General features: G+C 48.0%; 1 protein-coding gene across 4 annotated transcripts in view; it reads right to left on the bottom strand.

The window, feature by feature from the left end:
- The window catches only part of TSHZ2 (teashirt zinc finger homeobox 2), a 437,987-nt gene that overhangs the window by 159,397 nt on the left and 254,500 nt on the right, over positions 1-24,090 (bottom strand). For 2 of the 4 annotated variants that reach the window (XR_012923673.1, XM_012752223.2), the window contains exon 2: positions 19,046-21,994. Coding sequence is in view for 3 of the 4 variants with exons in the window: in XM_012752223.2 (XP_012607677.2) it covers positions 19,046-21,994 (2,949 nt within the window). In the remaining variant the exon portion in view is untranslated. Of the gene's footprint in view, positions 1-16,980; positions 21,995-24,090 lie in introns of those variants that run through there. The other 2 variants (XM_012752222.2, XM_076010859.1) reach the window with 2 other exon arrangements.

The following is a 24,090-nucleotide window of genomic DNA, read 5'->3' on the forward strand; positions in this document are numbered from 1 at the left end:
AAAATCTGTAAAGGTAGGGAAAAACGCCATTCTGTTCATTGCTGTGTCCTTGGAGCCCAGGACAGTCCCAGACATAAGGAAACAGTAAATAACATGGTATCATGTAGCTGTATGTTTTATGAATGAAATACATCAGGGTGATGAGAAAGAAATGAGAGAGGGCCGGATTGCTTTGGATTGGGGGTTGCCAAATGGTAGTCCATGGGCCAAATCTAGCTAGCCATCTGTTTTTGTAGGATCCACAAACTAAGAATGACTTTTACATTTTTTAAGTGGTTGAAAACAAAAATCAAAAGACGAATGATGTTGATGACACATCAAGATGACATGAAATTAGAATTTCAGTGCCCTTGATAAAGTTTTATTGGAACATAGCCACTGCCATTCATTTGCATATTACCTATTACTGCTTTTACGCTACAGTGGCAGATTGAGTACAGTTGCCCCTTGAACAGTGTGAGTCAGAACTGTGTGGGTCCATGTATATGAAGGTTTTCTTCCACCCCTGCCTCCTCTGAGACAGCAAGACCCACCCTTCCTCCTCCTCCTCAGCCCATTCCAGATGAAGATGACAAGGATACAGTCCTTTATGATGATTCGCTTTCACTTAATGAATAGTAAATATATTTTCTCTTCCTTATGATTTTCTTAATAACATTTTCTTTTCTCTAGCTTGCTTCATTGTAAGCATATAGTATGTAATACATATAACATACAGTATATATTATCAACTGTTTATGTTATGGGCAAGGCTTTTGGTCAACAGCAGGCTATTCGTAGTAGTTAAGTTTTTTTGGGGGGGGGATCAAAATTTATACACGGATTTTTACTGTGTGGGGGTTGGCGCTGCTAATCCCTGCCTTATGCAAGGGCCAATTGTAGTTATGACAGGGACTGTGTGGCCCACAATGGTGAAATTCTTTACTGTCTGACACTTTACAAAAAAACATTTGATGCCTCCCCATTTAGATTGATTTTCAGGGAAGAGTCTTAAAGAAGATGATGTTTAAGTTGAGATTTGAATAATGCGAATGATTAGTACAAGAATCAGAAGGGCTGTATTTGAAGCTCCTGAAACAGGAAAAACACTCATGAAATGGTAGCTCTTCTTACTGTGACAGGAGCTTTGAATTCTGACCTCTCCTCTGGCAGTTGAGTGCGGGGCAAACTGGGGCAGGGTGGTGAGTACAGGTGAGGAGACCTGCAGGTGGCTACTGCAGGGGGCCTGGCAAAAGCGAGGCATGCTTCAAAAAACGTGGCTGCTATAGAACTAGAGGTGGAAGTGGGAAGAGAATTCTGGAGGTCCAGCTAAGAAAACTTAGTGATGAAATGGAGGGTGGGCGAGAGAAGAGAGAAAGAGGAGGGTCCCTAGATCCTAAGCTGGGGCACCATGAGAACAGTGGGGCTACCCGTCATTTCAGAATCAGAAAAATTAGCAGATGTCAGGAAAGTGGGAAGGTGGCTTAGGTCAAGATTCCATAAGATGAGTTGGATTTGAGGCCATTTCCCCCTTAGCAGCACTGACATCTCAACCCCTGTGGGTGGACCAAGCTCAGCCCAAGTTTTGCAATGCTGAGCCTGCCCACTGCTTCCACAGGTGTGAATTTAACCCAGGCCAAAGAAAGCATCCTATTCTCCAAGTTTCAGTCAGTTGCTTCCAGGCTATGTGATCCCACAGACCAGTTAAACCCAATCTCCATATTCGGCTGGCACCCTGCACGCTCTTCCCATTGGCGCTCCTAAGTCGGTAGGATGTAACCCTGGAGCTGGCCCCGGCAATCCTACCATTTGCCTGGGAATAAAGACAACGCAGGGGACCCCTGAGCTGAGAAGTAGGGAAGCACAAAGTTCCAATGGCACACATCCTCTGAACTGAGCATTCATCGGTGCAGGAAACCAACTCTATCATTGGATGAGCTGATACGGTCCCTATTTTACTTGACTAAGTTTGACTTGGTTTGTAGTCAATTGTAAACAAGAGATTTTGATAAACTCAGTGTAGAGTTAACACGAGGAACAGTTTTAACTATTGCTTCAAAAATAATTTTATGAGTGATCTCTTTGGCATTAAGGAAATTATAAAAGCTAAGCCAGGATGAGGACCTATCAATTCCTTCTACAACCATCAAGGTGCTTCAGATGGGAAACGCCTCTGGATACAGCAGAAACACCTGAGCCGATGTTGTCCACCCCTTTAGATGATCTCAACAGGGCCATGCAAACTTCCAGGCTACCTCCTGCTTTCCTAGATTTGGGCTGTCTCCTCGTTTTGCCTCTATACCTCTGCTTCTGCTCTCTGTTGAGCCCCTTTGACAGATGATCTGGATGGACTCGCCATCTTGGTTTGACTCGATTTTGCACAGAAAGCTGGGATCTCCCTGTCAGTTCATGTATCTTTTTCATAGAGGATGAAGTGTCAGACAGGCTCAAAGACAGGATTAAAGCAAAGTAGAGCAAACTATTTAGAGAACTTACAATATGCCAGGTGCTTAAAGCAGTGGTTCTCGAGGTGTGGTCCCTGAACTGGCCTCACTGGTATCACCTGGGAACTTATTAGAAGTTCCCATTGTCTGGCCCCACCCTGGGCCTACTGAATCTGACACTGAGGACGGGGCTCAGCCTTTGGAGTTTTAACAAGACATCCAGGTGATTCTGATGCACGGCTGAAAGCATCACCTGGATTTTTTTGTCTTTTAACTCTTTCTATCAAACCCTGAGGTAGAACAGTTATACCCATTTTATAGGTGAAGAAACTGAGTCCGAGAGAGGTTGGGACATTTACTGCTAGTGAGTAGTGGAACCCGAATTCAAACCCAGGCAGCCTGACCGATGACCTCTCCCTTGAGCCCCAGCAAAGGTGTCTATAGCCACTCAGCTGCCCATGTCCCCAAGCAGAGGGCCTGGCTGACATTCCAGTTGGTCGACAGACACGCTGCCTCACAATGACATATCCTGTTGTTTTATTTGCCAATTCCCAGTGTGCCTTAGGACAGACTCATCAACCTCCAAGAAACTTTCTACTTAGAAACAAAGTGGTTCCAAGAAAGATGAAAGAGGCAGACACAGAGCTGAACGCCAGCTTCCGACAAAGTTCAAGCCGGGTCCACTGGGGTTCTGAGGATTATACAGCACCCCAGGGAGCCTGTGATCTACAGCCTGCACCTCCTTTCTTGAGAATCACCTCCACCCGTCTAAGTCCCCCTTTCCGTGCCCTGCATTTCTTCCCAGTTAATGCCATGTAGGTGCAGACGCCACTGTGCTCACTGAGATTCACAGGCAATCGCTAATGTTCAGCGATAATTCCCCATTTCAGATGCGAAAATGGCTCATAACATTCAACACAAGGGCCTCTTTACAATAATATATAATTTAAAAATTAACATGAGGACAGAGGAGACTCTGCATTTTTGAACTAGGAACTTCAGAGACTCAGAGGTTAAAGCTTGATAAGGTGAGCCCAAGGAATCAGATGAGTTATTAAGCAAATGCCTCTGTCACATGTCTCCACGACTCCAGAGCTCTTCCAGTGTCTTCCAGTTCACTTGCACTTGTCAAAGTGCAAGCCCACAAATGGTACATTTATATTAGGGTATTTTTCCCCATTGTTAGGAACGTTCTCTAATTCCTGACACAGACCTTTCCAGCAGAAACTGTGCTGTCAGACAGCAAGCAAAGCAGAAAAAAAATCAATGCTTAATCTCCAGCAGGGGCCAAACAGACCTGAACAGCAAGACCAAAACCAGCTGATGGAGATTCTTGGGGGGAAACCGTGGCTGTGTGCACAGCATCATTGCCTCTGGGTGGAAATGGACCCGGAAGACTTTGGACAGTAGAGCACTCAATGTGCCCATCTCTAGGGAAAGGGACAAAGACGTGGCAGAGGTGGAGAAAAAGAGGCCGGCAAAGAGAAACTGAGCTAGCGAGGAAGGAAAGATAGGGCGTCGTTTTTGCATGTGTAACTCTTGAGATACTTTGGTGCTCGTGTTGGTTCAACCATTTGTGGCCTTGTGACCAAGTCATCGTTCCCCAGTCTGCTCCGGCATCAAGTGGTTACAATTATGGATTGCAAATTTATTGACATTTGACATCTGCATCTGCCTTGCCCTGATCAACAGGACTCTCCGCCGCCAAACTGAATAATTACGAAAGATTTCAGCAGTCACGGGGATGCCAAAAAGGTCATTAAATCATTTTGAAAAAACAACAGTGTTCCTCCATTTCATCTCTCCAGTAAATCTCCCGCCAGAGCCGGGACCACCTAGTGTAGGCGCTCAGGGGGGGAGGGTGGGGGTGCTAAATTACAGAATGCAGAGAGGAATTAAATTAGGATTGAAAAATAGGAAGGCGAGCGCAGCGGGGACCTTTCGTTTTTGTCCTTCATAATTCCTGGAGGAGCATAAAAGTGGTGGTTTACTTTTATCAAAACAGATTCTGCTTGGGAGACAGGCAGCAATGACACGCTTGGGAGTCGGGGTGGCCGGGGCCGGATGCGGGAAGAGCAGTCGCCTCTGGTCCTCTAGAGCCCACCCAGGGAACCTACGCGCCTGCCCAAGTGTCTTCTTGGTCTGATGTCACTTCTCTATTCCTAGACTGGTGTGGTCCTGAGTGACCCAGGATTCTCCTGGGTCCGGCGTCCTTCCCCTGCTCCCTGCCTCCACTGTGGCCCCAACCACCGCCACCCCTGCCTCCCAGAAGCTTCCTCACTGGCCACCTCACGTCACTCCTGACCACTCTTGTCCACCCCACACTCAGTAGCCAGAGTGGTCTTCTAAAAAAGGAAGTAGATCATGCCATGTGCCCATTTTAAGTCCCTTCAGTGGCTTCCCAGTGGATTAAGGGAAAAAAACTTCTCAAAGCTCTTAGCATGTTCTCATGTTCTACAAAGCCTCCGACTCACGTCCCACCCCATCCGTCCATGCCCGGCTCAGGACACTCCGCCTGTCTCTGAATCAAACGCATCAACCAGTTCCTGCTTCTCCTGCCTGGGATGTTCTGCCCCAACATGCCACACGTCTGGTGTCTTCTCCACCTCCTCATCTTCCTCCCTGGGCCCCTCTGTTGAGAGTAGGTGGCCCTGTCACACGCCCTCGCACTACCCTGTATTTCCCTGGCAGCCCCTCCTTCTCGGAAATCATTGCTTCTGGTGGTCACGTGCTCAAGAAGTGCTAGCAGTTAGCATCATCGTCAGCCCGCGGCCCTGATCAGAACGCGCGGTCTGTGTTTCTCTTGTCCTCTGGTGTGGCCAGCACTCGGAGCAGAGCCCGGCACACAGTGGTGTCTCCCACAGTACGGATTAAACGGAAGACTGAGTCGTGGTCCCCGGCCCTCCCACCACTGAGAGCACAGGACAGCTCTATGCGTTCCGACAAAGGCATTTACTGACTCTCTGCTCTGAGAAAAGACATTTCTTAGCCGAGATGCACAGAAGAGCTAGTCCTCCGGACTAGTCATGTGTACAGCGGGCTGGGAACGCTTCTCACTTCCTCATGCCTTTCTGGGCTGTGCACGGCCTGGAGATTGCTCGGCACTGGGCTTCTCCGACGTGCTGGACACTGTGCTTAGTGTTTCACGTACTTTGGCTATTCCATCCGCCTCACTGATGAGTAGCAGAGGCACTATTGTCATTTCACATGTGGGGAATGCCAAGAGGAAGTCACAGTCACCTCCTAGATTCTGCCCTTTCCTGCCTCCCTCCTTCCCTTCTTTATAGAGTCTGTGTTCCAAGGAATGCAATGGGGAGCCCGTCGGATGCAGCCCCTGCCCTCCTGGAGCTCAGAGGGGGATGCTGACCTTGTGTCCAGCATGAACTGGCGGCTCAGGGGAAGGTCCACTGTTCTGTCCACTCCCCAGCCCTGCAAAGGCAACTTCACGGAAACCATGTTCAAAGATTTCGACAAAGCAAACCTCAGTTGAACATCTGTCTCTATGAGCATGAAAAGACAACGTTTGTGCACCCAAGTAGAAGCAATCGCATGCGTATCCACCAGCCTTCGCCTGTTCAGCCTCCTCCCTCTGCCATCTGCTCCCCGGAACTGGGCTCCCATGACACCCAGCCGCGTGCACTGTCTGGAGTGAACCACGCCCCCTCTCCCCCTTGCCACTCCCTCTTCCTACAACACTCCTCCCTCTTCTCCACCGGGCTCGCTCCTCCCATCGGTCCAGACTCAGCCTGGACCTCTGCTAGTTTGCATGGACTTCCTTGATGGCACTTGTGCCGTGCCAACGCCGGGCACAGGCTGAGCCCTGGTGGTTTCACTGTCTTTCTTCTGAGATGCGCCGTGAAGCTGCCCAGGGCGGGGCCAGGCCCTGCTGCCCGTCACTGTGCTCCCAGGGCCAGCCATGGTCCCCAACTCGAGATAGGTGACTGCCGTTTCACGAATGTTCTCGTATTTGTCTTTCCCAAGCGTAGGATCCTGAGACAGGAAATGTGGCTTCGTTGCCACACATCATAATTGCCATTATGATTAAAATTGTTAGACGCCTTCAACCAACCTCAATTCTAGGGGTGCTATGATTTATTATGAGAGTAGCTCTCGTGAACTGAGGACTTCTACGTGCCTGACAGTTGCTAGGCAGGCATTTAGTAGGTTTTCTTTAATTTTATCCTTCCAAAATTACACGAGGTTGGCTTTCCTGCCGCCACTTGACGGAGTTGGTGGCTGAGGCTCAGAGAAGTGATGTGACCTGCCCCAGGTCCCTCAGCTACGAAGTGGGGACCCAGCCCTGAGGCGTCAGCAGTTCCAGGCCCGTGTTTCTCCCCACTGAGTCGGGATTTCTAGGCGTCAGGAACTCCCTGTCTCCCGAGACTGCATGACAGGCCTTCCCTCCACTTGCAAAGGCCTCCCGTTTTTCATCCTCGTACATTTCTGGGATGACGAGGTCCTGATTGGTTCTTTGACTTCTAAGCCAGCGCAAGGCCTATCCAATAGGGACCCGTCTCCATGGTTACCGCACACAGGAGAGCCTAAAGGAAGGCAGCAGAGAAGGAAGTGGAGGCTCCGGCAGGACCGGGGGGAGGCGGGAGTCATAAACAATTAAACATGACAAAATTCTCCGGTGAACAAAAATAGAATTATTTGACTGTGAAATCGAGTAATGTAGCATTGAAAATAACATAACCTGAAACATCGTTTTTTTCTCCATCGATGAAAAAATACCAGATAAAAACATGCACATTTAAAGTGCCAATTTGCTGGAGGGCCTAAGTGGTAGAAAGTTGTCTAGGTCAAAGATTTGGGTTTTCAGGATATTTATTTTATTTTATTTTATTTTGGTTCATTCACCTTCTCTCCCCTTCGAGTAACTGGTGTGTCTGCATCTTACACTTTGGGGGAGAAGCCCATAAAATTTAACCAAGGGATACCTGAAATGTGCTGAATTTTTGGCCAAAATTCTGGCCCGATGCAAATCATCTGTTGGTGCACACTTGGTTTCTGGCTCTGCCACTTACTGGCTGTATGGTCTTCCTGGTCACTTCACCTCTCTGAGGGCCGATGTCTTCACCTAGAGGCTGGGTGTGATCATATTTCTTTCTTTACAGAGTTTAGGAGTCAGATTAATTGACATAGTATATGTAGGGGGCCAACACCTTATGCCTCAGAGTTTGGCTGGAGGCAAGGGCTGGGCTCTGCTATGCCGTCAGTCAGTCAGTCGGTGGCTCAGGGCACATATGCTTGCAGGCACCAAGTACCCTCTGCACCTGCAGACAGAGCAGCTCCAGGAGCTGGGGGCTGCCCACGCAGGAGGAGTGCAGGTGCATCTGTTAGATGGAGAAACGTGTGGAAGCCAGGAGTGGGGCACAAGGACGTAGTATCAGGAATCCAGAGGCATCTCTGCAGTGTCCTCTACAGATGCATTTCATCCTGGCCAGGTTCTCATCTGACTCCCGCTTTTATGGAAGAATACCTCAGTTTCCCCAAAGTTAAATTTGTGCATAAAGGTAGGGTTCTCCATCTACCTCTTACAGCTGTTGTAGTAATATATCAAGTTCTTTTGTTCAAAAGAAGAGGATCAAAAGAAGAGGTGCCTTTCACCTTATTATTGCTGATAAAATAATTAATCTACACAATGATTCAAAATAGTGCTCAACAGATGCCGGTCCTTTGTCAATACTGATGACGAGAACATGAGTGGTAATGGACACTGTGCCAGGCACCATTCTAAGCATCATCACCATCATCATCATCATCATCTCATCACCATCACCATCATCTGCACTGAAAACTCCGGTGCAGATCTTCCAAGCACCATGCGGCCACCAGTGGATTTATGTCGTAGCAAGTGGGATTTTTCAAGGCAGGTGGTTGCAGAGAGAGACAGGGTAAGTGAGAGGGGAGGAAATGGCAGGTTAATGCTATATCACATCCTTTCTCAGGGACATACTTTCTCCTCTCCCCAGAGCTGTTTTAGATAAATCTGTATGTACATTACAGTCTCTATTTTTTCAAATACAATGACACAATCCATCTCACATCTTAATTTGAACCTTAAGCAAAGCAAATGAAAGGGAATTATATTATTATTATTATTATTATTATTATTATTTTTGGGGGCAAGTGCTCGAGGAAGGGGGAATAGGGAGAAGAAAGCAAAGTTCATCAGGGGAAAAGGGACGGCAAGGCCATTCGCTGCCATCCAATCTGTGTCAGGCGCTCAGTACCCAGTCTGAACATAGCTTATTTTTTTTTTTTTGAGTGTTGGCTGCATTTTAGGAATGAAGAAATGGAGCTCAAAGAGGAAACCTGACTTGCCCAAACTCAAACAGCAAGTGGGCACTGCTGGGATTTGACCCCAAAGTCTGCCCTGACGGCAGAGAGTCACGATAAAAATGCGAGCTCAGATTTATTAGCACTACTTGCTGAGAAAACAAACTCCACTGCCTTGGACTAGAGGGTGAGCCAGCTAGCGCATGCGTGGACGCTCGGGCCACCTCGGCAGGATGTGGGTCTGTAGGGATTTCTGCCTAATGAGTGGAAGTGGGAAAACCATTTCTGGGGGTGGGACAGAGCGCACAAATGGAACTTTCAGTTTCCAGAAGATCCCGGCTTCGTCTCTCCTCCCGACTTCCTTCTGCTTGCCTTTCAGGTCGGGGAACAGGTGCGCCTGCTCAGGAAGTCTCCTCTGCCTCCCTGCGTCCTCCCGCCCTGCTCCTGGCCTGGACGCAGTGCTGCTCCGTGGTGCTCCTCCATGGTGCTCCCACGAACCCCACTAAGTCTGGTCACTTAGATCTCATCCCACTGCAGGTAAAGTCAGTGAAGTTGTCACCAAATATCTTCCCTCAGGCCTCACTCTAAAGTTGAGGGTCAGACTCTAAGTTTCCCAAAGGGAGGGAGCGTGGACTTTCACCGTTATGTCCCCAGCTCCGGGTAGGTGAATAAGAGGTGCCTGATAAATACAGGAAGGGAGGAAGGGAGGGAGAGAGGGAGAAGGGGAGGGGAAACATTTCTCTGATTGCTCTCTGGGTCTCTCTGTCCTGAAGTCTTTCTGATTTTCTGCTGATGTGTGAAACATTCAGAATAAGGAGGTATGAGATTAATTACTTGTGTGTATGGAAAGCTTCAGTCTCTCTCAAAAGTGACAGCAGGAAGTGAACAAAAACCACCAGGTGGGCCAGACCTGTGCCTCTCCCACAAGGAGCAGCCACAGAATGTCACCGATTCTCAGGAATAATCAAGGGCAGGTCTCTCAGCAGCCGTGGGGCTCCCCTGAGGGAGCCCGGGAGGTGGCGTTTGCTGCTACGGTGCCTATTATACAACAGAGGAGACAGAACAGCTCCCCAAGGTGGGCTGAGCCCCAGCAGGGAGGTTCCCGCCCGGTGGGGCTGGCAGAGGGAGGGGGCCAAGGGCGCCCCTGTACCCTGCCTGTCAGCAGCCCAGACCGTCCTGCCTCAAGTGGCCTGGCCCCTGCTGGCACCTGCCCCTCCCCCACCGGGTCCCTGCTCACCTCCAGCTCCCCAAGCCTCTCTCGTGCCTCCTTTGTCCCTTGCCGATCTCTCCCTTCTCTTGGCCTCTGCAGCCTTCACGGTGTGAAAGTCACACTCTTCCAAGCTGCCTGACTGTGCCTTCCCTGGCTGCCTCCGTGCATTGGAACGTTCTCCCTGGGACCTTGCTTGAGTGTGTGTAGTCAGTTAGCTGCGTGGCCTGGGGTAAGTCACTTAACCTCTCTGGGCCTTATTTCTGCCTGTCTGCCCCACCCCTGAACTCTCTGGCCCGGGCCTTTTCTCCAGCTTTCATTTCCAGTGCCCTCCCTGTGCTCGTCCAGCTGTGGCTCCTCTGGCCCCCCACACGGCCTCAAATGCCCGAGGCCTGCTCCTGCCTTCAGGGCCCTGGCGACGCTCTTCCTGCTTCCCGGGGAACCCCTCTCTCCGGGTGTTGCCGGGCGGGCGTCAGCGTAAGTGGATCCTTCCCGCCAGCTCCATGCAAACCAGCAAGCCGCCTCCTCTCTGCCCTCCCGCTGCCTAGTTTCCCCTCACTGTGCGGTTTATACGTCTGTCTGTCTGTCCGTCTGTCTGTCCCCCCAGCGAGAGCGCCAGCTCCTGCCATCCGGTGAGTGCTCCCCGCATAGTGCCCGAGTGCACGAAGGAATAAGCTTTGGATAGAAAAACCCTACACACATCCCAGACCAATCCCGGTCCCTCTCAGCCCCCTGCCTGCTGGCAGGAGTGCCGGGCAGCTGGCGGGCGTGCGCGCGTTTGGGCTGACGTCGGGGAAACTTTAGAAACGGGGAGGAGGTGTCCGCTTGCTCATGCTGGTCATCCGGCCAGGGGTGGGGGCCTTCAAGAACCTCCCCCTGTTTGTAACAACTGTAACCAAGACGTGGTTGCGCCTTTCAAAAGCGGCGTGTTAAGACGCACTTTAAAGGCACCGCGCTCTGAGACATCCAAGACTCCCCGTATCCCGAAGTGACCTGGGCCCGGCCCCCCGGTGCCGAGTGGGGAGCCCTGTGCTGCGGTTCTGACGGGTCTGGCCTGGCGTCTCAGCTCTGCCACTTGCGGCGGTGGCTCTTGGGCAGGACAGACCCTTTCTCATCTTGAAAATGGGAACGATATCTCCCTTGCCGTTACGCTGTGAGGACTAAGCGAGTATCATAGGCCCACAGGCGCTGGGTGACGTCGGCATTGACTCAATGTCACCAGGATTAAAGAGCTCACCCCATTTCGCAAGCTACACCAGTGACGCAAGAGAGGTATTAGAAGCGGGAGAGGTGTTAGTAAATGTTGAAAGATTTATATGATCTGAAAAGAAAGCAGAGTCTATCAGGAGGTCCGGGTGATCAGCACGTCCCAGTGCGTCTGGGATTTTCCTGGTTTCAGTCCCATATCCTGGGGACCCTCCCTGCCAAGTCCTGGGCAAACCTGTATGATGGGTCACCCCCCACGGGAGAGCCCAGAGAGTTTTTCCTACTCTACACAGCAGCAACTTAACCACTTCGGTACCAGCGTCGACTATAGTCGACAGCCACAGATGAACGTGCACAGCGACTTTAGCCGACGGCCGTGATATAACTTTTCTAATTTTTCATTTATCAAAATAAAATTGTGAACATTTAAAAATAACGTAATGAAAACATATATGTATATGTTACCTATTCTGATTCACATGACAAGTAAGGCTGCCTGTAAAGCAAAACAAGCTTTCAGAGCTTTCAAGCTTTCCTCATCGCACAAGAGCAAAAGGGATCCGTCGTCCATGCACAGCACAGACTGTCGTGCGGACTGTGGGTGCCGGCTGTGGGCGAGGTTTCGAGGCCGGTGAGCGAAGTGGTTCATGAAATCACAAGCAGGAAGTTCCTTTTCCTACAGAGCAACCCAACATCCTCCGAGAGGGGGAGAAACGGCACTGACTGTACAAGCACAAAGTCCTAGCGCTGGTGGCTTGCACTGGGGGAGCAGGGACAAACAATGCCAGGAGACAGGGCTGGGGTCTGCCTTTGGTTGCTACCCTATACAGAGGTTGTAAACTGGTAGCCTAGGGGTTAAACCTGGTCTCTGACATACTTTGTTTGCTTGAAGGATGTTCAAAACAGTGACAACAACGAAACAATCTAAAACCTAACCCAAACCAAAACACACCAATAAAAAACTCAATTTAAGCATTTGAGAGACTTCACACAAAGAGCTGGATTTCCTACTTCCTTGGAAAACTGCTGGAGGTAGGCAGGGTCCCCTGGCTTTGCCCGGGCCCTTCCTGTCACCTGCCTGGCCCTTGAGGCACTTGTGTTTGTGACCTCTAACATTTGGGCAGCAGCACTAACTGTGTGCTGCAAATAAATGTTCAATAGAGTCTCGACGCTAAATGCTAGTGTTAAGGTAAATTCGTGTTTATCTGTGGCTGCGAGGTATGGGTAGGTGGGGGCCGACTCCCTGGCAAATCAAACTCGCCAAAAATCCACTGGGGACGACGGCTCCTTGTCATGGGGCTCAACGATTAGAAGATGCCTGAGTTGGAAGATATCTATTTTTTGTTTATTGTCACAGCTAAAAGGTATGGAATCAGCCCAAGGGAAAGCACTCTCTGTGCCTAAATATAGCATGTGTCTCCTGCAAGTAAACAAACAAACAAACAAAGAAATACAGGAATATTCCAGAAAAAAAAATAATAAAACCCCAAACAACCACTTGCCCCGTGGCCCTGGCTTGCTGGGTTTCTGCAGGGGAAATGCTCTCAGCAGCCACACACAGTTCTGTAGAACCCCCACGTGTGACATGCGCCTTGGGCTGCTGGCATCCTTTTTCCCCGCCAGGTGAGCCTCACATAGCACTTACACCGGATTTAATAGGCGAACATGACATGCGCTGATTTTCAACAAACTCCCGATCTTCCAGAGGACAGTGGGGAAGGGAAGCAGCCGCACACCGGCTCCTCTTCTATTTTGGTACCCTTAACGCATCCCTTATCTCCGCGGCCTACATATCATTTAACAAACTGCCCTGCGATTCTTGCAGGGCGTGGCGTCATGACTGATTTAAAATCCCCGCATTGCTAAAACTGCATTGTTCTTCATCAAGTTGAGTCATTTTTATGTGAAGTGTCAAGCTCCCTAACAAATAACTCCTGCCAGACAAATCAAGTTCCTCGTCTTAGAGCCGAGGCTAAATAGTTTATAGCTTTAATCTGCTCACCGAGGTGTGCAGTCTATGACAGTAATTATAAATGCAAGGAGAAATTATAGCTGAATGCTTTAACTGCATTAGGAGCCGTTTGATGAACAATCAGGAGCGCCTGCTCATTCCCAACAATAGAGGGCAAGTTAGTGTCAACGCATTAGAGAGATTTCAGTTCTGCATGGCTTTTTCTCCCATTTACCAAGGAATGTCACTTGTCTCCTATAAAGTAGAAAAAAGCATCATGGAAAGCTTTAAACTTGATAGTTAAAAAAAAAAAAAGAAAAGAAAAAGACAAAGAGAAATGCAGGAAAAACTGTTTATCATTATGACTTCTTTTTCTCTGTTTTGTTTGGCAGCAGGTTCGGTTTCAAATTAGCTCAGGGAAGGTAACTGCTTGTTTACTTACTAGAGGCCTTAAAAAAAAAAAAAGAAAAGAAAAAAACCCACCCCAAGCCATTTTCGAGAAGTCTTCACAGAAAAAAGACTTCTGTAAATGAAGGGCAAGTTCAAAATCATCACGGGGAGCAGCTCCAGCGACTGTGTGTGTCTCTCCACTAGGCTCTGCTCTTCGTCTGCGTCTACCTGAGCTAATGACACAATTTAGCTCTTTATTTTCCCCTCCTCACTTTTGCAGAAAGACGTTTTTAATTTAGCTGAAGAATTACACAAATGTATTTTAAAGACATAAATCCATATAAAAAATATGAGCTAATTAAAACATTGCACTCCCTGTCGCTCATGGATTTTCAATTTAGCGAAAGAAAAAAGAATTGCATCTGGTTAAATGAAAAGATGATACCGATGGCAGATTGGAGTAAATGAAAAATAATGTTACTCTATATTAAAGCGCCAAATTATACACGTCAGGATTGAGCACTCAAAAGTCCAAATGAGGGAGGAAAGTGCCACGGGGGGCTGCCACCCATGGGGAGGTTAGCCAGGACGCTGGGACGAAACGCACACGCTGGGGAAGATGATGTGTTTGCTTCTTGCTGCTTGAGAAATGGTACAGTCTGTACTTGACCCTGTACAGGCGATTCTTATTTTATTTTTCCACAATGGATTCCTGAGAGTCAGGATGAGGATTAAAATATATCTTACATATATGTGTGTGTGTGTGTGTGTGTATATATATATATTTTTTTTTCCATTGGAATTTGGGTAATTTCTTGGTTAGACACTATAGAATAAATGTACAATTCCCTAACTACCCAAGGGCGTTAAAAAGAGAGCAAGGATGTTCTGCTTCACCCTGCAGGTCAGTCCCAGGCCCCTGAGTGGCAATGTTTGATTTATAGCTGGAGCCTCCAAAGAGGCCCAGGGGAGCCCTCGTTCCTGTCTCAACTCTTATGCCACACTTTATAGCTTTTCTCCTGGGCTGTTGGAGGTACACTTGGCCATCAGGCAAGGAGGAGGAAACCAGGAAGCAGAAGAAAGTTGGTGAGCATTGGACAGTCCTGGGTTCGAATCCTACCTCTATGTTTACTGTGTGTTCTTGGACAAGTCATGAAACTCTTTGAGCTTTGGTTTACCTCTCTGCAAAGTGAGGATGACATGAATAATCAGAAAGAGGCCAATAAATGCGAGCTTTGCTGTTGCTGTTGTTACCCTAATCGAGTAGCAGGTTGAGGTTCCTACAAAGGTATTAATTAGTTCAACCTAAGAAGACTCTGCAGTTCTCTACACTTCAGATGAGGCTGCAGAATAGGTAAGGGCCCGCAGAGGCTCGGTCTAGAACTGGCTTTTCTTGTAAACCACCTTGTACTAGGCTTTATGGAAAATAATTACACACATTTATTTAATTCTGGCAGCCTTCCTATGAGAAGGATATTATGTCCACGTTTTATAGATACAGAAGTGGGGCACATCTTAAAAGAGTGGGTGAGTTGGGGGTTTGAACCCAGCATTCTGCCCTCTCAAACTACTCTTCCCCACCCTGGCTTCCCCCTCAAGGACTGGGCAGCATTTGCCCTGGAGCTGTCCGTCTATGTGTCCACCACTGGCCTCATAGGCAGAATCTTGTCCTGGTCATTGGTTTATTCCCTGGATTAGCACAGTGCTTGCCACGGAACCAGAGCTCTCTAGATACACGCCAATGCATGGGTGAGGCTCAGAGACGGTGGGACCTTGGACTGCTCTGCCTCCATTTCTTCCTTCATAACGTGGTTGATTTAACCCCTACCTCATAGGGCTGTTTGTGAGGATAAAGTAAAATGATGTCAGTGAACTGTTTGCTGCAAGGCCTGGCGCATTTTGCTATTATAATTGGCGTGACTGCCGGTTCACTATTATATTTCCATTGTTAAATGGAGTCTGGTGCATAGTAAAAGCACGACCAATATTTGTTGGAGGATGAAAGGAATGCAAGGAGGGAAGCAAAGAAGGAAGAAAAGAAGAAAAAAATGGAAGGAAGGCAGGCAGGCAGGCTTATTTAATGGAAGAAAGAATGGTTGATGCCTCTTCCAGACATTAATTAGTCCAGTCTGTTTGGCTCCTCCTAGACTGCCATATAGTCTGTGCTGTTAGTGTTGCCTGATTTAGCAAATAAAAATACAGGATGCCCAGTTAAGCTTGAATCTTCAATAAACAGTGAATACTTTTTAAATATAAGTATGGCCCATGTGATGGTTGGGCCATACTTATACTAAAAAGAAATTTGTTATTTACCTGAAATGCAAATTTAACTGGACATCCATCCTGTATTTTATCTGGCAACCTTACATGCTTTTCACCCTGAACATGTGTTTTTATCAAGCCATCCACAACAGAAGTGGCAGCTCATTGGACTAGAATACATTCCTGCCAACCACTTCAAGGCTAGGTGTGCTGTTAAACTTGTACACTGTATTACACGGTAATGACTATAATTTCAAGCCCTTATGCATTTTAGACTCATTGATTTGCTCTCTGTTTAATTTCTATTATTCAAGAGCATGTGGCTTTTAAAGACATACACAAAATACATATTGAAATTGTTTTAGATTTCTTATGTCCTAAAATAGGGATGCACATTTAATATTTTCTAATGAATTTTTAATGAAAAGTTGCATTTAATATTTGGCAGAGCATTTTGTAGGATTTAAGATATATCCAAGAAAGGAAAGAAAATCCAGGTCAAAATTTTCATCTTTCAGAAAACAGATAGGGTAAAACTCCCAAATTTTCCATAAAATGTTGACTATGCGTTCCAAAACATCATGTCATTTTGCACAATTTGTGCTATCATGCATACCAACTAAGATTAGAGTTCCAGATAACAATGATGTCATTTTGTGACCAGTTAAAAACATAATGTGCATAATTCTAAGCAGTGGGTAAGGTATTGCATAAATGTTCTAAAACAGGAGGCATTCTTTGTTGGGTGACCAAATCCCCAACAAGCCAGCTTTGTACAGATGGGGGAACCATTTGAGCTGATTGGAATATTTTTAGTATTAATGCAAACACGCCCAGTCCATGCACCATCTTTCCTACATGTACAACATACATTGCTTTGAGTGAGTCTCAAACACTCAAACCTGTTTTTCTGTAATCTTCTCAGACTCACAGCCTACAGATGAATGTATACGGATGGAGCTTCAGTTTTGCATAATAACACTGCTTTGAAAGTCCAAATCGGAAATATTTATTCTGTGGAAATGCAGGGAGATGCAAAAACAGCTATCTTATCTATGTATTTAATAGATTTGGAAGTACCTGTTGTGTATGTTTTTCCAAATTATTAGTTTACTTTTGCATTCCTAAAACAGATATCATACATTTCAGATTTTGACTGAGGATGGATGCAAGCTTTCTTTTCTCTTCCCTCTCCCTGTTTATATATCTCATGTTTAGGCAGTGATATTAATTTTTTAAAAAAATGTTATAAACCTAACAGGTGGAAAATTGGTCTTTATTGTAGCACAAATAAACATTACCTATTAGCCCTCTTCACCATGGGCTGGACCCATCACTATTGGATTTGAAACATCTTTCTTCTCTCTAGATATTCTGTGTATGTCCACCTTTTTTTTTTTTTAAAGGACCAGAAAAGCATAATGGCAAGTTATATAAAATGTTATTTAAAATGTTATACAGCACACAGATTGGATACCGCAAAGCCCCGAGCTCATATATGGATTCAATGGATGCATTTCGGCTTTTCTTTCAATAGCGTGAGCTAAACAAATCATGCTTGGAAAGCAAGAGATGAATCTGCCAGTAACACATTTAATTATCATGATAACAACATGCAAACAAAAAAGATAGTCTTCATTTGGGCCCAGACAGCCATTACAGTGATAGGTTGGTTCCCGCTATAAGAAGCTTAGATCTTCTCATGGAGGGAAAAGTCCCAGATCAGAAACTTTAATCTTTTATTTCATTTTGGCCATCCTCACGCTCAGTAAATCTCTCTACCCGACGCGGGGTGCACCCAAAGCCATGCCATACAAATACCCCTCTCCACCTGGCACCTCCCTGGTGTCCCACCTTTGTAGCTTGTTCCAAAAGTCTCTTATTTAAAGACAAATGCTCTGACAATAGGGAGTGGTGAGGGCTTCTATCTTACGCTGTCTTTAGCTTTTCAGATCTTATTGTGAATTAGTTAATTGAGAGCAAATCTGTAACTTAGCATGACCTCAAGTGGACTGGTCAGTGCAGGAGGTTGAGTTCAGGTTGGGCCCCTGTCTTAGGGTGTGGCCCGAGGTAAAGGACAACCTGAATGTGTGTGAGGTCTCTCAGTGTGTGGGGGTATCTTGCTGGAAGGAAGAGAAAAGGAATTAGAGTAAATACAAAAAGGGAGATGAAAGAGGTTTGTTAAGACCCAGCCTGGCTTGTTCTCAGCATTTGAAAATGGCTGGTGGGACTAATCTGCCAAGGTCATTGACCGTGGTCTGTGTCCTCATGGACGCCTTGGGCATCCATGGCCATATGAGGCCTGGAACTTCTATGACACATGGTGGAAATTACCTTGAAGCGGTGAGACCCCATGCACGTCGTACATGCACCTGTGTGACGGGTGTACAAAAAGCCGTTTGTTTGCATAAAATAAAATCTCAAAGGCATGCATTGCATCTATCTTTGTTAAAGGTAGACTCTGATATTAGTCTATCCTCAAGAAAAGTGAACAAAAATTAGAGAAGAAAATACGCTTCTTCTCTTTCCATCTCAGCGTTCTGCAGAGCAGCGTGGCTTGTGGCCATCCCATGAAGGGTACGGGCTCTTTCATGGGAAACTTAATGCAGGAAAGAAGCAAAAGGAAGGGGGTGCAAGGTGGCAACTGCTAAAAGCAAGCTGCAAAAAGCATCGATTACAAGTAACAATCATAAAGACCACTTTAAGCTATTCGTGAGCTGATTAAGAAATCTCTGTAGAGGGAGCGCTTCTAGCAACTGTCCCATCTTTATTCTGTCGCTCACCTTTTCATCACTTTGTAAGTCATTAGCGTTGCTATGGGCAGGTGGGTGGTGAAATGGAATGGTGAGAGAAGTTAGTACTTATTAATGAAAATGAGGGGCGCGCTGGGTGGACGCTGGGGGTTGCCTTGGGTAACCCAGGGGACCACGGATAGTGAAGGCCTAGAAGAAACATTAATCTGTGAACGTCATCTCTAAACCCGTGTCCTTCTAGTCCTCGACTCTAAACTGGAGGACCTGAGAGATGGTTAGGGCTTACTTCTCATGTTCTGATCTTTCATGAAAATAAGCCCTACTCCAGCAAGCTACTCTCCTGCTTGGCACCGGGAGACGTTCGCTGCCTCTAAGCAGACCCGTCTCCCCTCCAGAGGCTCCTCCCACGGCCACTGTCACAACCGCCTGGCAGCAAACCCATACCTGCGGAGCTATTCTTCATCCACGTCTGTTACAAACTGTGAATGGTGTTCGGGTGACTTGCTGTGCGTTTTGCTTAGGTGGAGTTTTACCGCGTGTTTGCTCACAAATGTCCGACAGCACAACTTACACTTGAATTTAGAGTCTGTGTCCTCTTCGCCAGCTATTGTTTCCGGAGACCTCTGAGCCGACGATACCCGGGAGATCTCTTGCTCCACCTTGCTTTGCTGATCCACTGCCAGGCGGGTCATATCCTTCATTTGGAAACCCAGGTGAGATTCCAAGTGGCTGATGTAGGTAGAAGGGGTTCTGAACTGGGAGGCGCAGTCACTGCAATAAAAGATAGGGTGGCCTTTGTCCATGTTTTTCAGAAACTTCGTCCCGCCCGTTTTCCTAAGCTGGTACTTGACGTTTGCCAGCCAGTGGCTGATGGTGGTCATGGAAAGTCCCGTAAACTTCGAGATTTGCATGCGCTCTTGCGGGCCCAGATCGGACAGCAGGTACTTGCCCTCCGAGGTCTGGAAGAGGCTGGAGGCGAACTGAGCCTGCAGAATCAGAAGATGCTGAGGGTTCCAGTTGGACTGCCGGCCCTTTCTTTTATGCAACGTGGAGACCTCGCTGGAGACGTCCTCGAAGCGCCTGACATCCATCTCCAGCTTCACGGGAGGGACCCTGGAGGACGCGGCGGGCTTTGGGGTGGTGGCTTTGGGGAGGACCTTGACCATGTCGGCGATGTCGGACAGAGCGTGCTTCTGAGGCGGGGACGTGCAGGACTGTGCTTGGGAGGACTCGGCTTTCTTGCTTTTGGACTTGGTCAGGTCGATGGGCTGGTCGTTGTTCTCAAACAGGTAGCGCCTGGACACGCCGGCCGGCCTGGTGGAGGCGGGACTCAGCCCCGGCTTGTCCATGACGCCGAGACTGGACTTGTGAAACATGGAAATTGTGCTTGAGCTCGGGCTGGAGCAGGAAGGCGCGCGCAAGGGTTCCGTGGCTTTGCCCAGGTGATTGTTCAGGACGGACTGCAGGGCGCTGAGCGGGTTGATGCACGGGAGGCCCGCGGGGTGGCCGGCCAGGGCGCATCCGTTGCTAAGAGAAGACGTGGGCTCCAGGGCCTGGGGCTTCTCTTTCTCTCCACACTCTTGCATCAGCTTGTCCTCCTCCTTCAGGGGACACGGCTCAGGCTTTTTGGATTCTGGGGGCGTTTCGCCCTTGGAGAAAGAGTCCCCCTCACCGTGGCTGAAAGACGAGGCCTCTTCGTGGGGACTTCCCTTCCTACCCTCCTTCCCGGCTTCCTCTTTGTCTTCCGACTCCTTCTTGACCTGCGTGTACGGGGCCAGGTTTGTGGGCACGGGGACGAGCGGCATGACCTTCCACTTGGGCGCGATCGGCCTCAGCTTGTGGGTGAGGTTAGGGCGGATCTGCAGGACCTGGGACCCCACGGGCAGAGGCGGCTTGGCGCCCTCCGACAGCTGGTAGGCCGCGTGGATGCTGGGGTAGGCGCTCCAGCTCGGAGCCCCGTTTTGGGCCTTGTTGATGGCCGTGGTGACTGTATTTTCCAGAGATTTCAGAATGTCCCCTCCACCCTTGGAGCCGTCTTCCAAATCCTCCTCCCTCAGATACTGGTATTTTATCGCGGGGTCTAGAGGCTTTTGCAGAGGATCTTCATAGTCCTCGCTCTTTACGACTTTCTCGTCCTTGCCGGCTTCCTCTGCCCTTTCTTTTTTGCTCTCTCTCTTCACCTCGGTCGTGGAGGCCGCGCAGTCGGACGCCGAGTTGCTCGACGGCTTGGGGGCCAGGGAGTCGCTGCTGGGGGCCTCCGACAAGGTCTGCATCTTCTCCACCGCCAGCGGGTCCAGCACCAGCTGCTTCCCTTTCTTGGAGGCAGAGCTGGTGACCTTGAGAAAGTGGCCCGTGACCATCATGTGGGTGGTGAGCTGCTGCAAGGTGTCGTGCGAGCTCCCACACTCCATGCACTTCAGGATCTGGGACTTGCAGGCCTCGAACTGCCAGGTGTAGCTGGCGCCGTTCTGGTAGCCATAGCGGTTGTTGGAGCTCGCCTGCAGGCTGGCGCTCTTCGGGCAGGAAAAAGAATCTGCGAACGACCCTGTGGTCGAGTCGGGGGAACACGGCCGGTTGACATCAAAGACGCGTTTCTTCGCCGGGGTGACCATTTTCGAGGAAATGGTTGGCACTGGCTCCTTCAAAGGCACTTTTTGGTAATGCTTAGTTTTGATCATGTGGACGCTCAGATCTTGGAGGGAATCGAAGGAGTCGCCACAAAACATACATTTCAGGACCTTCTGAGCATCCTCCTTGTCCATATCCTGGAAAGCCCTTTTCCGGGGCTTCGAGTAGCTCGTGGGTCTGAGCTTGTCCTTTTTGCGGTTGTCATCTTGATAGTGGCCCGTCTCGTTCATGTGCACGGTCAGCTCGACCAGGGTGTCGTAGGCGGCGCTGCACTGCCGGCAGCGGAACCTGCTGGCGCCCGTGAACACGGTCCCGCACATCTTGCTGCTCTGCCGGTACAGCTGCACCGAGCTGAACAGGCTGGGTTTCGAGACGGACCGGGAGGGCAAGTTCTGCTGCAGGCTCTTGGACAGGGCGTCCTGGTGCCAATCAAAGTCACTCTTGCTGCTGCCGTTGCGGCTGTCACAATTCCGCCTCTCAGCATTGGACAGCTTGAAGCCGAGGCCCAGGCCTGACCAGTAGGAGTCGGACAGGATGTTGGCGTAGACAGCCGTCATTTTATCCATGCAGTTGTGCGCTTCGCCGGCAAGCTTGGGCTGAGCGTTCGCTCTCTTGTCCGGGGCATCTCGGCCACAGATGCTCTTGACGTCCGACACCTGGTCGCTGGCGTCGCTCAGCAGAGACTCGTTCTCCCCATCCTGATTGGACAGATGGCTTCCCGGAGAGTTCTGGTAGCTGAAGCAGCCTTTCTGCTCTGGGCCTGTGTCTACCTCCTCATCGGTCCCTGTGTCATTGCCACCCTGAAGCTGAGCTACTGACCCGCTGTCCTCCTCCTCTTCCTCTTCCTCTTTTATTTCCTCCTCTTCTTTCAGCTGTTCCTCCTGGGCATAGCCTGCAAGAAAAGGAGAAGAGTTGAAATAACAACAACAGGTTCCATATTCCATTCCAATTTCCCCACTTACACTAAGTATTTCTCGTGGCGAACGGAACAGCAATTTAATCTACACTTTTATGAACCTCGAGCAACGGAGACAGGGAAAAGCCAAATGATGTCTTTTGTACCATCGACTGCCTTTTTTTTTTTGTAATTGGCAGGAGTCATAATTCTTTTCAAATGCCCAGAATCCCAAGTTAATAATTTTCACATTTAAGGAATATCATTCTAATTTTCCTATAATGGGACAGTTGCTAGATTCATGCGTGTAACTTTTAGGAAAGCTGGACCGAAATGTAAATCCTACTAAAGCTGCACCTCTACAGGGAGGAATGCCGGCTGATGAACAAACTAAGACTTGACCTTTGGCATCTCGGTGATAAGCTTTACCAAGAAACTTGAGTGTATTGGCATATAATCATCTAAATCAGTCATTTTTGAGTGCTCAGAAGTAATTTGGATGCACAGCCATTATATTTTTAATAGCAAGTGTCTTTTTTTTGCTATAACGTTTTTATTTGTAGAGAATCACACAGCAGGAAGAGAGATTACAGGGTATGCAAATAAAATCTTCCATTGAGAGTTGAAAAATCACGTATGCTTAGCAAATATAATGATTTAAAAATAATAGCAAATGGTGTTAGAATGGGAGATTTGGTGACTATCCTATTATTCTCCAACAGGTTTATGAAGACCTTTCTAGACAAGGCTGAAAATGCCCTCTCGATCTTGTGCCTGTAATTTCAAATGCACCGTGATTTGTGGGTACCCGTCATGAGATGCCAATTATACGTTTGATTTGTAGATGCGAAATGCTATTGGGGATGCATGCTTTCCCTTCTCCGAGAGGATTTAGGACCAGTAATTGCATAGGGAAAATGAAGACATGAGAGAGTGGATGCAAAGGGAATTAATGGGCAAAAATCCATCAACGAAGATGGGGAATGTGACTATTTATGTCCACGGGCTCATTTTCCTCACCTGGCCTTCCCAGAGCCACGTGGATAAAGTGCAACCAAAGAAGTACCGAGGGAAAGGAGAGCCAGTCTTAGATTTGCAAGGCCTGCGCGATCTCAATGCAATATTTTCCTTATGAGCTTCTGTCTCTCCTCTCAGTGGCAGGTGGCTACTCGGGAAAAACCCTAGGGCAGGTTGTGTTGTTCCCAGTCACCTAGGACGATGCTTGGAAAAGGGACGGTCATGCACTGGGCATCTGTCCTGTGAGGCAGGCAGAGGTGTTAAGAGATGGGGGCTTTGTGAAGAATACGGCAGCTGCTGTAGTCAGGAACTCCAAAACCCACTGTTGCTGCTTTTGAGCACTGACTCTCTCCTAGGAGCTAAGCGAACCACTGCAAACACATTCTTTCATTCCGTCTAATATCCACACGAAGTAGGTACTATTATTATTATGTCGCAGATGGGGAAACTGAGACTTTAAGGTAAAGAAATTCACGCAAGGCCACCCAGCTCGTATTGCAGAGCCGTGACATAAACCCAGGCCTGTCTGATGAGAGAACCCAAGGAAGCTCTCCTCTCTTCCTGTTACTAACCCAATGAATAAGACAACTTTCAGGAGACCCAGAGGTTAAAGGTTAAGCAGTAGAATTTCACTGAAGCATCACTAAATAGACAACTGCCTCGGAGAAAAGAGCCCAGGGCATGATACCATAGAACAAGAGTACAGAAATTGAGTCTAGCCACGAGTTTGATGGTTGCGTTCCTTAATTTGTTGTTATCAGTGTGGAGTTTTTGCTTTCCCAGCAGGTTGATGTAGATTTTTCATTAAATTGGCATTGCTGGTCTCTAGGTCCATGAATGGATTTGAAAAAAACAAAAACTACACAATCTAGCCAAATAAATATTAATGAGTGGTCACTACTACTTGCAAGAAAACTGTAAGTTTAAAATAACAAAATTAGACTATTTCTGTTATTATCATCATATTTTTTTTCTGGGTTAATTTGCATGCTTTCAAAAATAGTTATCCCATTAGGTTCATGGAGAAAGTCTATGATATAAAATTAATAAACAAAAGTTGTCACTGGGGCAAGGAA

Source organism: Microcebus murinus, chromosome 16, assembly GCF_040939455.1.
Source record: "Microcebus murinus isolate Inina chromosome 16, M.murinus_Inina_mat1.0, whole genome shotgun sequence".
Classification (NCBI taxonomy): Eukaryota; Metazoa; Chordata; class Mammalia; order Primates; family Cheirogaleidae; genus Microcebus; species Microcebus murinus.